At 33.0% G+C, this 13,626-nt stretch overlaps 1 protein-coding gene across 1 annotated transcript in view; it reads right to left on the bottom strand.

Moving 5' to 3' along the window:
- Nucleotides 1-2,389: 2,389 nt before the first annotated feature.
- The window catches only part of LOC107446259 (glutamate receptor 3), a 28,906-nt gene continuing 17,669 nt past the window's right edge, over nucleotides 2,390-13,626 (bottom strand). The window contains exons 10-15 of the mRNA XM_016060858.3: nucleotides 9,672-10,036; nucleotides 7,822-7,975; nucleotides 7,056-7,124; nucleotides 5,356-5,600; nucleotides 3,764-3,884; nucleotides 2,390-2,690 (exon numbers count right to left, since the gene is read on the bottom strand). Coding sequence (XP_015916344.1) covers nucleotides 2,556-2,690; nucleotides 3,764-3,884; nucleotides 5,356-5,600; nucleotides 7,056-7,124; nucleotides 7,822-7,975; nucleotides 9,672-10,036 — 1,089 coding nt within the window. The 3' untranslated portion in view covers nucleotides 2,390-2,555. The remainder of the gene's footprint in view (nucleotides 2,691-3,763; nucleotides 3,885-5,355; nucleotides 5,601-7,055; nucleotides 7,125-7,821; nucleotides 7,976-9,671; nucleotides 10,037-13,626) is intronic.

Raw genomic sequence — 13,626 nt, 5'->3', positions numbered from 1 at the left:
GAAAAGGTGGAAGGTGTTGATGCAATTTTAGAAAATAGCTGAAAATTTTGCCTCAATAAATTAGCTTTTCATTTTCTTTATTTCTATTTAATAAATTTGTTATTGATTTTATTGCAGTGTGAAGATATATTACTAAATTGATTTTAAAACATGTGTTTTGACCTAATATTTCCAAAAAATTAATTTTAATGACAGAAATGGCTGTGCAATAGGAAACAATAATGCAATTAACTGAATTTTGTAAATGCACTGATGGTGAAAAAAAAATAGTAACAGTAATATAGGGGTTAAATTTTTATAAGATCTGTGACTGTGAATAGTATTTTTTTCTCATTTCAAATGTATAGAATGTATCGTGCATACGACCAAATAAATATTTGTTTTGATTATTAAAATTGTGCAAAAGAAATACTATTTTCAATTCACACAATTTTGAGATAGTTTCTATTAGAGTCAAAAGTTGTGAAAATACACTGAAGAGCCAAAAAAAAACTCGTACAGGCATGAGTATGCAAATAAAGGGGTATGGAGCCAATCAAAGTACAGCACTGCAATCGGCAATGCGTATATAAGACAACGAGTGTCTAGCACAGTTCTTAGATCGGTTACTGCTGCTACAATGCCAGGTTATACAGATTTAAGTGAGTTTGAACGTGGTGTTATAGTCGGCGCAAGGGACATGGGACATAGCATCTCCGAGATAGCAATGAAATTTGGGTTTTCACGTACGACCATTTCACGAGTATATCGGGAGTATCGGAAATCCACCAAAATCCCCGGATATGAACACTTTTTTTTATTTTATTTCCAATGGCAGGCCAATTTAAAAGAACAAAAAGGATAAAATAGAAGAAAAACAAGGCAAAAAGAGATGAATAGAATGCATAGTGACATGCTTAGCCCATACGGACCCTAGCCTCACAGTAGTGGAGATGAGCGCAGGACAGACGGAAATATGGGGCAGGTCCATGTCCTGCCCAAGGCGACAGAGCTTTCATTTTGCAGAGCTCAGCTTTCTTGGAGTGGGACAGTCCACCCGCATTTCACTGTAATACACGCAACAATGAGTTACTATTCAGCGAGGGCCCCATGCCCGAGTTGTAGATCATTTAGCCGCCAGAGCGTTGCCCAGGGTGCACCACGTGGAGGTAGATCTACGTTCCACCCCAGACATGAACATATTTGGGATGCCTTGCAACATGATGTTCAGAAGATATCCCCACCCCCTCTTACTCCCACTGGTTTATGGACAGCCCTGCAGGATTCATGATGTCAATTATCTCCAGCACTACTTCACACGTTAATCGAATCCATACCCCGTCGTGTTGCGGCACTTCTGCGTGCTCGCGGGGGCCCTGCACGATATTAGGCAGGTATACCTGTTTTCTTTTTTTGCTCTTCAAGGTAAAACTTAGTACTGATATTATGTAAAAAATTTTGAGAATGAAATAAGTCTGGAGCGCATGTGAAAACAAATTCAATAGCCGAAATTAAATAAACGCTAGCCAATACCATCTCCCTTCCTATACGCAGTGATCTTGCTATTTTGAAATTTATTCACTCGTCATCTCCATTATCTTGTAATTTTGAACCCAATCCAGAAGACAAGGGAACTCCTGTATCAAATAACTTTTTGATAGAACTAACCAGTACTTGAGTTAAATGGAGAGAAAAGCCTCTCACGGGTAGGGGGTTCTAACGCATGATCTGTCTACCACTAAAGATATCTTACGTCAGCACTCTAGCCAGTGCAAGCCGGGAGTAGAATACGTATTAACCAGCCATCGCTAGGATTCGAAGATTGGTCACCTCATTCTAAAATTTTAAAGATGACTTTTTGAACCTGCTTTCTTTCTTTCTTTTTTTTTTTGTATTGTGAAAATGTTTATAACTAAAATGGCCCACCCTTATAAAAATCTCTGGGCACAATTATAGTTGCCAGTTTAAGCAGATAGTGATTTTGCACCAGTTCAAATATTGAGTTAATCAGTAATTCTTTATTAAATTTATTGTTGTGTTTTTGTCGGAGAAAATAACTAAAGCAAATATTTTTAGAGTTACCTCAGCCATGCTATCAAAGATTGTTTGTGGAATTCATTGTAAAAAAAAATTTTTGGATTCCATGGAACAATGTATTCTAGTTTTCTAATACCACAATATGGCAACTAGGCACACTATTATAATCAATTTAACATGGAATTTAGTTTCATTTTCTTAGCAACTAATCTAATTAATTTTTAAACAAAACATGTAATACAATTCTTACAGTTTTCCTTCCTAATATATGAGTGCTTTATCATTGAAATGTTTGCTTGTGTTTTTCTTTAAAAAACACAAGCAAACAAATTTTTTAAATGTTTTCTTTAAAAAAACAACTGATAAGCTAAAATATTAATAAAAATACCTGTAACTTTATTTCTAACAATAAATAATGACATCATACTATAAGTAAAGCATAAAATCAACAAAATCTTTTGTACAGAATTTCACTTTCCAGCAGTTATGTCAGTTGAACAACTCATCAAATACACGAGATCTTTATATGATGTTTTCAGTTAGTCAAGCGTGATCTTTTTAGCGGATGTGTACTTTTCAATAGCAGCTGCTGCCAATGATACGAGAGTTATTATTATTAGTATGTAAAAGGCTCCTGAAACTTCATGCAGTCTTAGGGACTTGTTGTAAACTTTCTGCAAAGGGAAAAAAAAATATGTTAATTTCAGTGCATCCACCAACCTTTTAAAAATATATAATTTTAATCTGCAATGTAATGATTCATTTTTGCTTCTTTTTAACCAGGAATTGAATACACTAAGAATAAGCAACCTTAATAATTGAAAATATGATTTTTTTCATCTGTAGAAATGTCATTGAACTTTTTGTATTGCAAAATGATCTGAAAGAAATTTATAAAATTCCTTTATAAAAAATTTTTTTTAAAGAATAAAATTTTGACAAAATACAAAATTTTTACGAAAACTGTTGAATAGTTTTTGAGTTACCAAATTGTAAAAAAGTCTTTTATTTAAAATTATTTCCTTGTACAGTAGTTGTCTAATGGGAATAGAGTTAAGGCATTTTATTTTTGTGTTGAAAACCTTATCTATTAAGAGAAAAAAAAAACAGCAAATTGTACTGCATGTCTTAAAAATAATTAATGCTTTGAAAAGACAAGAAAAATGCAAGGAAATAAAAAATACAATTTGCTATATTCTGCTAAGGTGAGAATATGATATAATTTATTCTCAGTAAATTATGAAATTAGTTACAAATTTTGTATACAGATGGTGCTGCTAAAACATAAAAATTTTTAATCATATTTTTCTAAAGAACCTTTTCTTGCAAAGTAGCGCGGTTTTAAAAATATAAATAGCTGCTGTCTGTGTGACTATTTCAGTTGTAATATGTAATAGCCTGTAATTCAGCAAAAAAAAAATGTTCATAGTTTTCGAACTTAGTTAACTATTTTCAGATGTATAAGTGTTCTGGTTTTTAAAGCAAATGCAGCTCACCATTCATATTTATTGCCTTTGATTCATTTTTCAAATAGTTTGTTTTTTTCAGACACATGATAATTCTTAGTTTGAACTTAAGCCTTGCATGATCAAATTCTGTAAACATTCTTTGCTTTTTGTTATTTTTGCTATTTTTCTGATATAAATAGAACATATACATTTATTGCGTCAATTTAAATGAAACAATAAGTGATGCATGTTTTATTTAATTATGTACTAGCGTGATGTTTCATGAATAGAAAACTTACGGTTAAGATGTCCATGTTAGGATCCTCACAATTGAAAGAATAGGTATGCCACCATTTTTCATAGAGCATGCGGAGAGTACCACTTTCTAACAGTAACAGAACGCCATGATCTATCATATCTCTAAAATGCAGAAAAAATATTCAAATGTAAACATTTAAAAAGCTTTTATATGGGTACGTTCACACATTTTGTATAAAATAAAAACATCCAACATGAGTTGGTTAATAATTTTGATATTATATTTCTATGTCTACTATTTTTCATATAATAAAATAGATTAAAACTAACTAAATCGATTTATATGATTTTTAACGAGTTTTTGGAAATACAGCATTCATCGTGAGAGTGAAAAAAAGAGATAAGGGCTCAGCCAGCAATATAATTTATAATCAATAAAAAGAAAATATATTAAAAAAATAATCAACAAGTTTATGTCTACTAGATTTTGTTTTTCAAAAACAGCTTATGTTTATGGTTTTGACTTATGATTTGTTCTTTGAAACACACTGTTTTCTCTTTAAGAGACATTTTGTGTTGCTCAGAAAGAAAAATGTAAAAGAAATCAATTCCAACTAATTAAATACAGGTTTCTATTCTAGTGAACCAAAGAATGAAATGTATGCCAATGTGTTGACGTACTATTTTGCTCATATTCCAAGCGCTATCACTTTCCCAACCATTGAAAAAGTGAACTCGTCCGCTAAGCCTTCTCTACAATTGCTAACTCATTCTGATTGAATCATACATAAATAAAAAATAACATTTTTAAAAACCACGTTCTTGTAGTGGAGAATAATAATAAAAAATAAAAATTTGAAAAACGAAAAACTTGGGGCGCATGAAATACATTACAGTAATGTTATATTAGTGTGTGTATGTGTGCTCATGAGAATATGTGTATGTATATCTGTAATTGTATCTTAATGTGGATGTGTATGTAGAATATGTTTGTGTATATGCATGTGTATGAGTAAGAAGATGTGTATATATGTACTGTTATGTATTTCATGCGTCCCACGGTTTTCGTTTGTCAATTTTTTATTTATTATTCTCCACTACAAAAACGTAATTTTTAAAAATGTTATTTTTATTTTTGTACTCACTTCCAAAATCTCAATATTTTTTCACTCACTGTACACGAAACGTTTCAACTGACATGTGACACTAATTTGAAATAATCGAATCAACAACAAAAAACAATCGCGAAAATATTAGTTTTTCTTTAATTTTATTTTACTTTGTATGTCTTCTTTCTCTTCAGTTTCATGCATTGTCATCCAATTCTGAACTATGCGCCAGATTTGAGATCTGTAGCTAGTCAGGAAGTTAGCTTAAAATCGATTACAAAATTCGACCCTAACAGACATACACGAAGGCAAGTTGATATAAACGTGGTAATAATAGTTGATATTGATGTTCTCACATTCGATATTAATACACATAATTGGAGTCAAAAAATAAAATGTGAAATATGCTCTATATTTATATAGAATAGCGTGACACTTAGTGACAAAGGGGAGGGGGGAGAGTAAAAAATATTTAAAAGTTTGATATTTATGCTATATGTAAAATTTCAAAGGTAATAAAATACTTGTTATTAGAGTTCTTTGGCAAGGCTATAGCGTGAGTCTTCGTAGTGAGATAACTAGCAGAAACAAACAGGTCACATGGCTGAGTGTTGGCATAGAAGTCACTGGATGGTGATTCCATGATGAAAGCATAAGCTCCATCCGATTCTCGAACTCTTTTCGCTCCTTCTGCGTATGTTCTGGTCAGAACATCTGGATTTTTCTCCATATATCGCCCATACCTCTCATACATTCCGATGCTTGAGTTCTAAAGAGGAGAATAAAAAGCAGCCTTTTTAAAATGAAAAAAGTTTTGCATTCGATAAAAAATCATCAAACGTTTGTTTTTATTTAATCAGTGACTCGGCCCGTAATGTGTAGATGTTTAAGCTAAGAACTCCTCCTGCCACAAAGTCTGAGGCCGTCTGGTGCTATGGAAACAAGAATGGTGCATTTTAGGAAGGGTAGTTTCACTCTTAGGACTAACACAAATAGACCGAAGAAAAAGATACCCTTTCGTTTGCCGACCCGAAACCACTCCAAAACAGTGACCCTGCACCCCTTCTTGAAATAGTCATACCTCGTTACCATAGTCACTGCCACAGGTCCAGACGAATGTCTGGAGGAGTTCTTATTTTAGACAAACTATAATGACCTCCTTTCGTATTATTATAGGCATTAGGGGAGAGTGTTATACTTGGAACCAATTTTAACTTTTAATGCAGAAAGTAATAATTCAAGTAACTTAAAAATTTTGTGGAAAATACATTTTACATTTGTATACGAACTTTATTGTTATTATTTTATTTTTCTTCTTTTCTTTTAATGCGAACAAATTCTGTCATACACAAGGAAAAGAGAGTATAATTATTAGAAACACCCCAAAGTTTAACTAGATAATAATAAATATGTTATACTGTTTTCTATACTGCCTTCCTCAGAAGCGATTCTAACGATTTCAATATTTTTGTTTTATGTATTTTTTCTTCTTCAATTTTTGAGAAGAATTCTAAACATTAATGTATACAGCGTGTCTCAGTTAAACGTTTCAGAACTCCTAAGAGGGGTAGAGTGCATCCTGACGACTCGAAATCATATAGCAATGCGGGGTCGGAAATGCTTTCCAGTGCGTTGGCCTCCTCGGTCACCCGACCTATCATGTCTTGATCTTTATTTCTGGGGTCATATGAAAACACCGGTTTATGACACCCCTGTTGACAATGCTGAGGAGCTGGTTGCAAGAATCGCAGTAGCAGTAGCTGCCGGAGAAATTCGAGATATACCTGGAGTATTGCAGAATGTTCGGATGTCCATGCACCGGAGATGTAAGGTGTGCATTGTAGCCGGTGGCAGAAACTTCGAACACTTACTTTGACCCATGTACCTTATGCTTTTTTCAATGTATTATTAAAACGATTTTTCACTTACGGTCTCTTTTTCTTTATGGTGCTTCTGTGTATATCACCGCTTCAGGAAAGCACTTCCGACCCCACATTGCTATATGATTTCGAGTCGTCAGGATGCACCCCACCCCTCTTAGGAGTTCTGGAACGTTTAACTGTGACACCCTGTATTTGGTTGAGTAGCATGGAATAGCTTGATATTAAAGGTTTATTTAACGTTTAAGGCACTCAGCTGAGTTAGGTTCAAAATTAGGGGTTCGTTAAATGTAACATCGATTATTCATCACCACTAGTGAAAAATAAAATGAAATATATCTTACCATAAAGAACTGATTAGTTGATCCAGCAATTAGAGTTCCTAGATCTGGTTTACCTTTTTCAAGTGCGTCCTGCATGAGAAAAAAATGTATGTTAATAAAAGGAAGAGTTTGTGTGTGTGTTTGGCTGAACTGTTTGTGCTAGTGTCCTGAAATTTGGACAGTAGGTGAAAGGAGTTTTAGCCACCGAACCCCCAGAACCATTCGAAAATTTCAATAGATCGCTGGAGAGAGACATGAGACTAAACAAATGAGAAAGCGAATTTTTCTCGTTTGTTTAGGAACAGCCATTGCTTAAAATAAAATAGGCGATTCCGTATTTTCAAAGATAATATCAGTGCATAGAAATCCAACAACGATTTAATCACTCTAGCCAACTTGTTTTAGTTGAATAATACATATATCAAAAGTGGTAGAAATTTCGATTGCCAATAAAATTCAGTGCTTGGAGTGACCAGAATTTGACAGTAACTTGTATTGCCAGCAGGCACAGAGCTCCCGTTACCATTTGAGTTTCTTAACTAGTCAGATCTCTTTAAATCCCGCGATTATTTTCGCATTTATGAATATTGTTAAGAGTTAGCGCAAGTACTCCTACTTTCCTCACAATTTTTGAAAGATTTCCCGCCTTGAATTGAAATCAAAATCATTTTGTACTTTCTGTAATTTCGTCAACGTTGCATGTAATCTGTAATAAATTATTTCAGTTTTGTGATCAACGTGATTTTTACGCTCTGGTGTCCAAGACTGATTGTAAATTACTTCTTACTTGAATGACTTCCTGAGACTTCTTAATAGAATGGGTAGTTGTGATGCTTCTCCTTGTCTGTAAGAGGGAGGCACTAAGGTGAGAAACGTAAGCTATAGCAAGAAAGAAGCACATCATCCACCACAAACATGCCCAGACACGATGGGAGAACGTCCTGTAGATGAAATAAATCAGAAAACGGCGAAATTAAATTAAATGATGAATTACAGAATCTCACACTATAAGAATGATATTGCTTTGTCCTTCGACGCAGAATTTTTACTAAACATATTGTATTAATTTAGGTCGAAATAAGTTAAAATATTATATTTCGCAACTTAATAGTTGATGATTCTGAAATACAACATGAGACACCGGTGTCCTTTTTTTGCGTTGTGAATGAAATATTCTAAACAATTTCACAAATTTGCAGTTATTTAGATCTAGAAGAAACAGTTTTTCATCATTGAAATTTATTTACAAAATCAGTTACTGATAAAATTTTGAATATAAATGAGAAAAAGAAATTTTATACTACTTTTTTTCAGTACAAATGTAATTCCGATACTCTAACAGACATTTTTAGTAACTATTAGACTGTTTTTTATAATAAAAAAATACCATGATATATTTTTGCTTGTAATTAAGAGTCAGAAAAAAAATATGAAAGGAACACCGGTGTCCCATCTGCATCAAAAGTTTAAAGTAAGGATCTGAAACATTTTGCGCTAGAGGCTATCAATAAATTTGAAAAATCTTACGAGCTACACATCTGTTACATAAGATAGTTCAGTCAACGAAATTTAGTAACAGTCAATTTCAGTGTTGGCTACTAAATGTTTTAATTTCTAACAGGTTTGTATTTTATTTAAATTTTAAAAAAAAATTCAAGTAGAATTAATTAATCTTATTAGAATTTTATTATTATCTGAAACAGGCAAAATTATGATGATACTGAGATATTATAAAAATAACTTACACTACTAAAGGGATCATTACCATTTGAACCTAAATGTATTGTTTTTGCTTAGCTAAAGCAGCAATATCATGCTATCATATCTAATAGTTAAGTTGTTATTTTTAAAGTATCCTCTATTGCTGATCCGCGCTAAGTTTGTTCTTTTTTATTGTTTTGTTTTTAATGAAACACTAAACATTCTAGTTCGTTAATTATGTATAAGCATCAGCTACGAATTTTGTTCTACTAATTATCACCTGAAATAATTTTAAGACCGTTTTCACTTTTCCATTAAACAATTTTTTTTAACACAATGATAGGCCACTAACGTACAGCATAACGTTATTGACCCCTAATTTAAAGCTCAATTTATGGTATTTGAAAAAGCTTGCCTAGATGATAATAATTTACGCTTAAATCAGATATGCGATGCGTTTCTTTTCTTTAATAGATGTCGTTAGTTAGTTAGTACCTTCTTTTATTAGAGATTGTTTTAATTTCCATGCTTTTGAGTGCTCACTCGCTTGATATTTCTATTTTCAGTTTTTCGTTACCCACTCGGAAAAGAAATTTCATCGACTTTTTAACAATATACATATTAGTGTTTTATGTAATGAAATGTACAGATTTAACATTATTTTTGCGTATATATTTAACTTTGAATAATTTAGATAAGAAAAAATTTATGCAAGGAAGAAAAAAAAGGAATAAATTTTAATTATTTTGAGGTTTTACGAGATAAATATACATTATCAATGATTCCATGTAAAACCTACCCGGAAGTTCAGGAAATTTTGGCTTTCAGCTAACCACAGATTGTTAAACGTACGTCCTAACTCTCTAATTCAGATACAGAAATTCTAGAGGTAGACCTCTTTAAAATAGGTTTTGTTGAATAATTCAACACACTTACCTGGGATAGATACCCGTGTCTCTCAGTAACAACGATGAACACGTGAACCACAAGCTGCCACAGGGTGAAAGATTATCAGTCCCTTTAGATTCCAAGGCTCGTACCCGGTCTGGTGGTGCCACATATCTGCTAATTAGGTAACATGTCCCAGACAACACTAACAGAGACAGTATGACGACAGTCCATGTCTCGGCTGACCACACCTTCAAAAAGCTGAAAGGACTGAATGATGACCTCTCGTGCTGAATATTATCCGGTTTCTTCATCAGGATATTCAGTCCAAATGTCATGAAAGGTTTGCTGTAATCTACTACAGCTTCACGGAATTTTGTTTTTGTTAGATCACTGACTATCATATCTGCTTCCTGTGGAGCAAATGAAAAATAATACTTAGTATGAAATAATGATTTAATTGTTTGCGACACTTTGTACTCTAATAAAATAAGGTTTAAAGTTGAACCATGATATCGGTACTTTGAACAATAATATGGTGCGAACTAACTGCAAAAGTGTTAAGCTGAGTCGTGTTTCCGTACAAATTTAAACGTGTAAACATTACATGCTCACTACTGAAATTTTTTTTTCGTATGCCTGTTTAGGCAGTGGGAGTGCGATTGCTCCTGTTTTTCAGTGGCGCCATCTACGACCAGAAATTGGACTTCTGCCACGCCATTCACACAACCACAACCTGTTTATAGGGCGGGTCACATTCACACACAAAGGAGAAAGGACATAGAACACACAGAGAGAGAAAGAAACATCCACGCCTTGCCCGGGATTCGAGCCCAAGACCTTTCTGATGCAAGGACAGTTCCCTGCCCCCTACACAGGTCGGTCGGCACTACTGACAATTATAAGTGGCTTTATATAATAGCCTGTATATTCTTAAAATACATATCAATAATTTTGAAATTCAGCACCATATTGTAACAACGTCCAAGTATAGGACACCAAATCTCAAAATTATACACAAATTAAGTGGCAAACAAGAGGCTTAACTGTAATATGTAAATAAATCATCTAAGTGTTTTATTTTATACTAGCCGCTAAAGGCGGCCAGCTGTCCGCCACGCTAACGGTTTTCACAAATAAAGTTTTTTAAAACATAGCAGGAAATCTGAAAATTAGTGGACAATTAAAGTGTTCCTGTCCTGCAATTTTGTCTTCATATCCAGTTCTGTTGCAGATGTGTTATAGCTCTTGAGGATGTTTGAAGATGTAACTTTGGTATGGTAACATAAGGCCTATGGTAACCTAAGGCCTATGGTAATCTAACCTATAATATAAATATCAGGTGGAGACTTGATTTTTTTAAATTTTTTTTTAAAAAGGCCTCAGAAATTGTAAAAGCATAATACAAAAGTTGCTTTCGAAATCATCATTAGGTGAAAACCTCTTCTAATCTTTGACGTTTCTCTGATACTTCTTGGGCTCTAGAATTGCTTGTCGAAATTCGGTCATGTTCCATCCTTCTTCGACGTTCCACAGATGTTTCTTGGGCCCTTCTTCTTCTTTGAGAATCTCTTAATATCCTTTTCTTTGACAAAATACAAAGTTTTTTGGAAGGCGATTCTGCCATGTCATGTCAGTAATCGGGTTTTTAAGAAGTCAACGAATACTTTAGAACATACTATGAAAGCAAATCATGAAACTTCAGTATTAAAATCTAAGTGCTTACCTGCAAACTGAAACTTTCTGAAATAACTAATTACATTTAATAAAAACTGTTAAAATAAAGAATAGAAAAACCAAAGAGATCCAAGGTAAGTGTGATCGTTCCTTCAAAAACAATTAAATTCCTATTTTATATATTATATGGCTACAACGCTCAAGAAAAAAAACTAAAATGCTAAATACATGAAAAGAACACAAAAACGGGGGAAAATATACTTGAGGGTGCCCCTTGGCGAAATCGGCGACTTATGTTTGGCGTCTTACTTGGTTGCCAGAACTCCGTGGTAACAGGAATAGCGGCCAAAACATAGTGATATTTCAATGAAACAATTGAAAATTCAAGCAAAGCTTTTTAAAATTGCAGTGAACAGAATAGAATCAAAATTAATAAACCCACTATAATGCATTTTGAATCGAAACAAAAATTAATGGAGTAAGCACAGAAAGAAAAAGAGAAAAATAACTCACTTCTTCATTAAGCTTGAATATCTTCAGATTTTGGTGCACAGAATTCTCTAATTGCAGTTAGGTACTGTCTAAACTACGATCCCTTTCTAATAGATCTTTTTATGTTGGGAGCATTTGAACCTTTCACACGACCCATTCAAATCCATCTGATCAATCTTTACGTTCAACCAGAGACATCTTTCCCACAAACAGGACATTTATATCTATTACTAATTAAACCTTCATTCATACACCAGTCAATCACTACTTTTTTTCCTTTGTTATTCAAATCGTACAGAAACTTAAGATTTGTCTTATTGACAGTATTCATTTTTAGTACCAGAAGCAAAAGTAACCTTACCAGCCAGTATCCAAAGTAGAACTAACGGATCTCTGAAATTACATTTAAAAACAACGCTAAATTCTTAACCAATCAGAATCACGATTAAAATCTAAACCAATCAGAATAACGATTGGTTTTCAACATCGCCCAGCTTGGCGATCAACCTCGATCACAACTTGGCGGGGGCACCCTCAAATATAGTCTACCCCAAAAACGAATTAATTTTTTATGATATCAATTTCTATTTCTATATAATTTTTTATGGTATCAATTTCTATTTCTACATTGCTACAAAAATTATCGTCTTCGCTTAAGAAAAAAAAATAGAGCGTGGAAAGAAGAAGAAAAACTTATAATAACAATTATGAACATCGACAAATAAATCAAAGCAAAGCGTTCTATTTACGTATGGAATGTGTTGCCACATTTTTAATACAAAAGTTAAACTTTTCTCCACTTTGATAAATGTAAACAAATGCGAACCTTACAATTAAATTATTAATTCCTTCGTATATTATTGGTTTAAGTTGTCGAAATTTAATATTTCAATTGTAAGGCTCGCATTAGCATACATTTATAAGAGATATGCATTTTTTAATAGTTTTTTTAATATGGCTCTTATTTGAAGACGAAAAAGCATAGATTTTCTTACAAAATGACTGATAACTAAAAAACTAATCCAAATTTTTGAAAAAGAAAAAAAATACTTCTTCATTATGTCAAAACACAATTTTGTGTCAAGTTTCGTGCCTGGGCGAGGCTTCTGGGGCGATATATTGTGATTACAGACAGACACACAGCCGCTTTTATTATTATGTATATAGATAAACAAGTTTAACCAACCTAGCGTCTCACAGCTTTTTCCAAGTGTCGTCAAAACTTGGCCAATTATAAATATTTAAGATTTTTTTTCATAACCACTAATTTTACATTTTCTTTCGATATATGTTTAGCTTTTGTGCTTGAACCAGTAGATTTTGAACGCCTGATGGGGTGCAACTACCATTTCTTAATCTGTTGGAGTCAGAAAGAATTGGTTTTGTCTGTAAGATCTTTGTTCCTGCCTCATTTAAACACTAAAAATTCAAAGAAATTCTTCATTGTTCTCTGTTTTTCTGCAATTTTATAAGAACGAAGATATTCTTTCCGGACACGTTTGAGCTCGAAAGGTTTAAAGAAATTCTTCTTCGTTCTCTATTTTTCTGCAACTTTATAAGAACGAAGATCTTCGTTCAAGACGTCAGATCGGTTAAGAAGTACGAAACTAAAACTCAACGTAGCTTCGAATTAAATTTGCAGCAAAATTCACCCATACTATATAGCTCAACACTCTAAAAATATTAAAAAATTTCTTCAAGCCATATTAAACTCCTCTCCGTTGCAGGAAACGGAATGGAGTTTAATACGGTTTGATTAAAATAGTTTATTTAATAATATTAAAAATAATCTAAAGAAAATATGCTTATTTTCAATCCTTAAATCTCACGTAAC

This window comes from Parasteatoda tepidariorum, chromosome 6, assembly GCF_043381705.1.
Source record: "Parasteatoda tepidariorum isolate YZ-2023 chromosome 6, CAS_Ptep_4.0, whole genome shotgun sequence".
Taxonomy (NCBI): Eukaryota; Metazoa; Arthropoda; class Arachnida; order Araneae; family Theridiidae; genus Parasteatoda; species Parasteatoda tepidariorum.
This window is presented reverse-complemented; position numbering and strand designations above follow the sequence as displayed.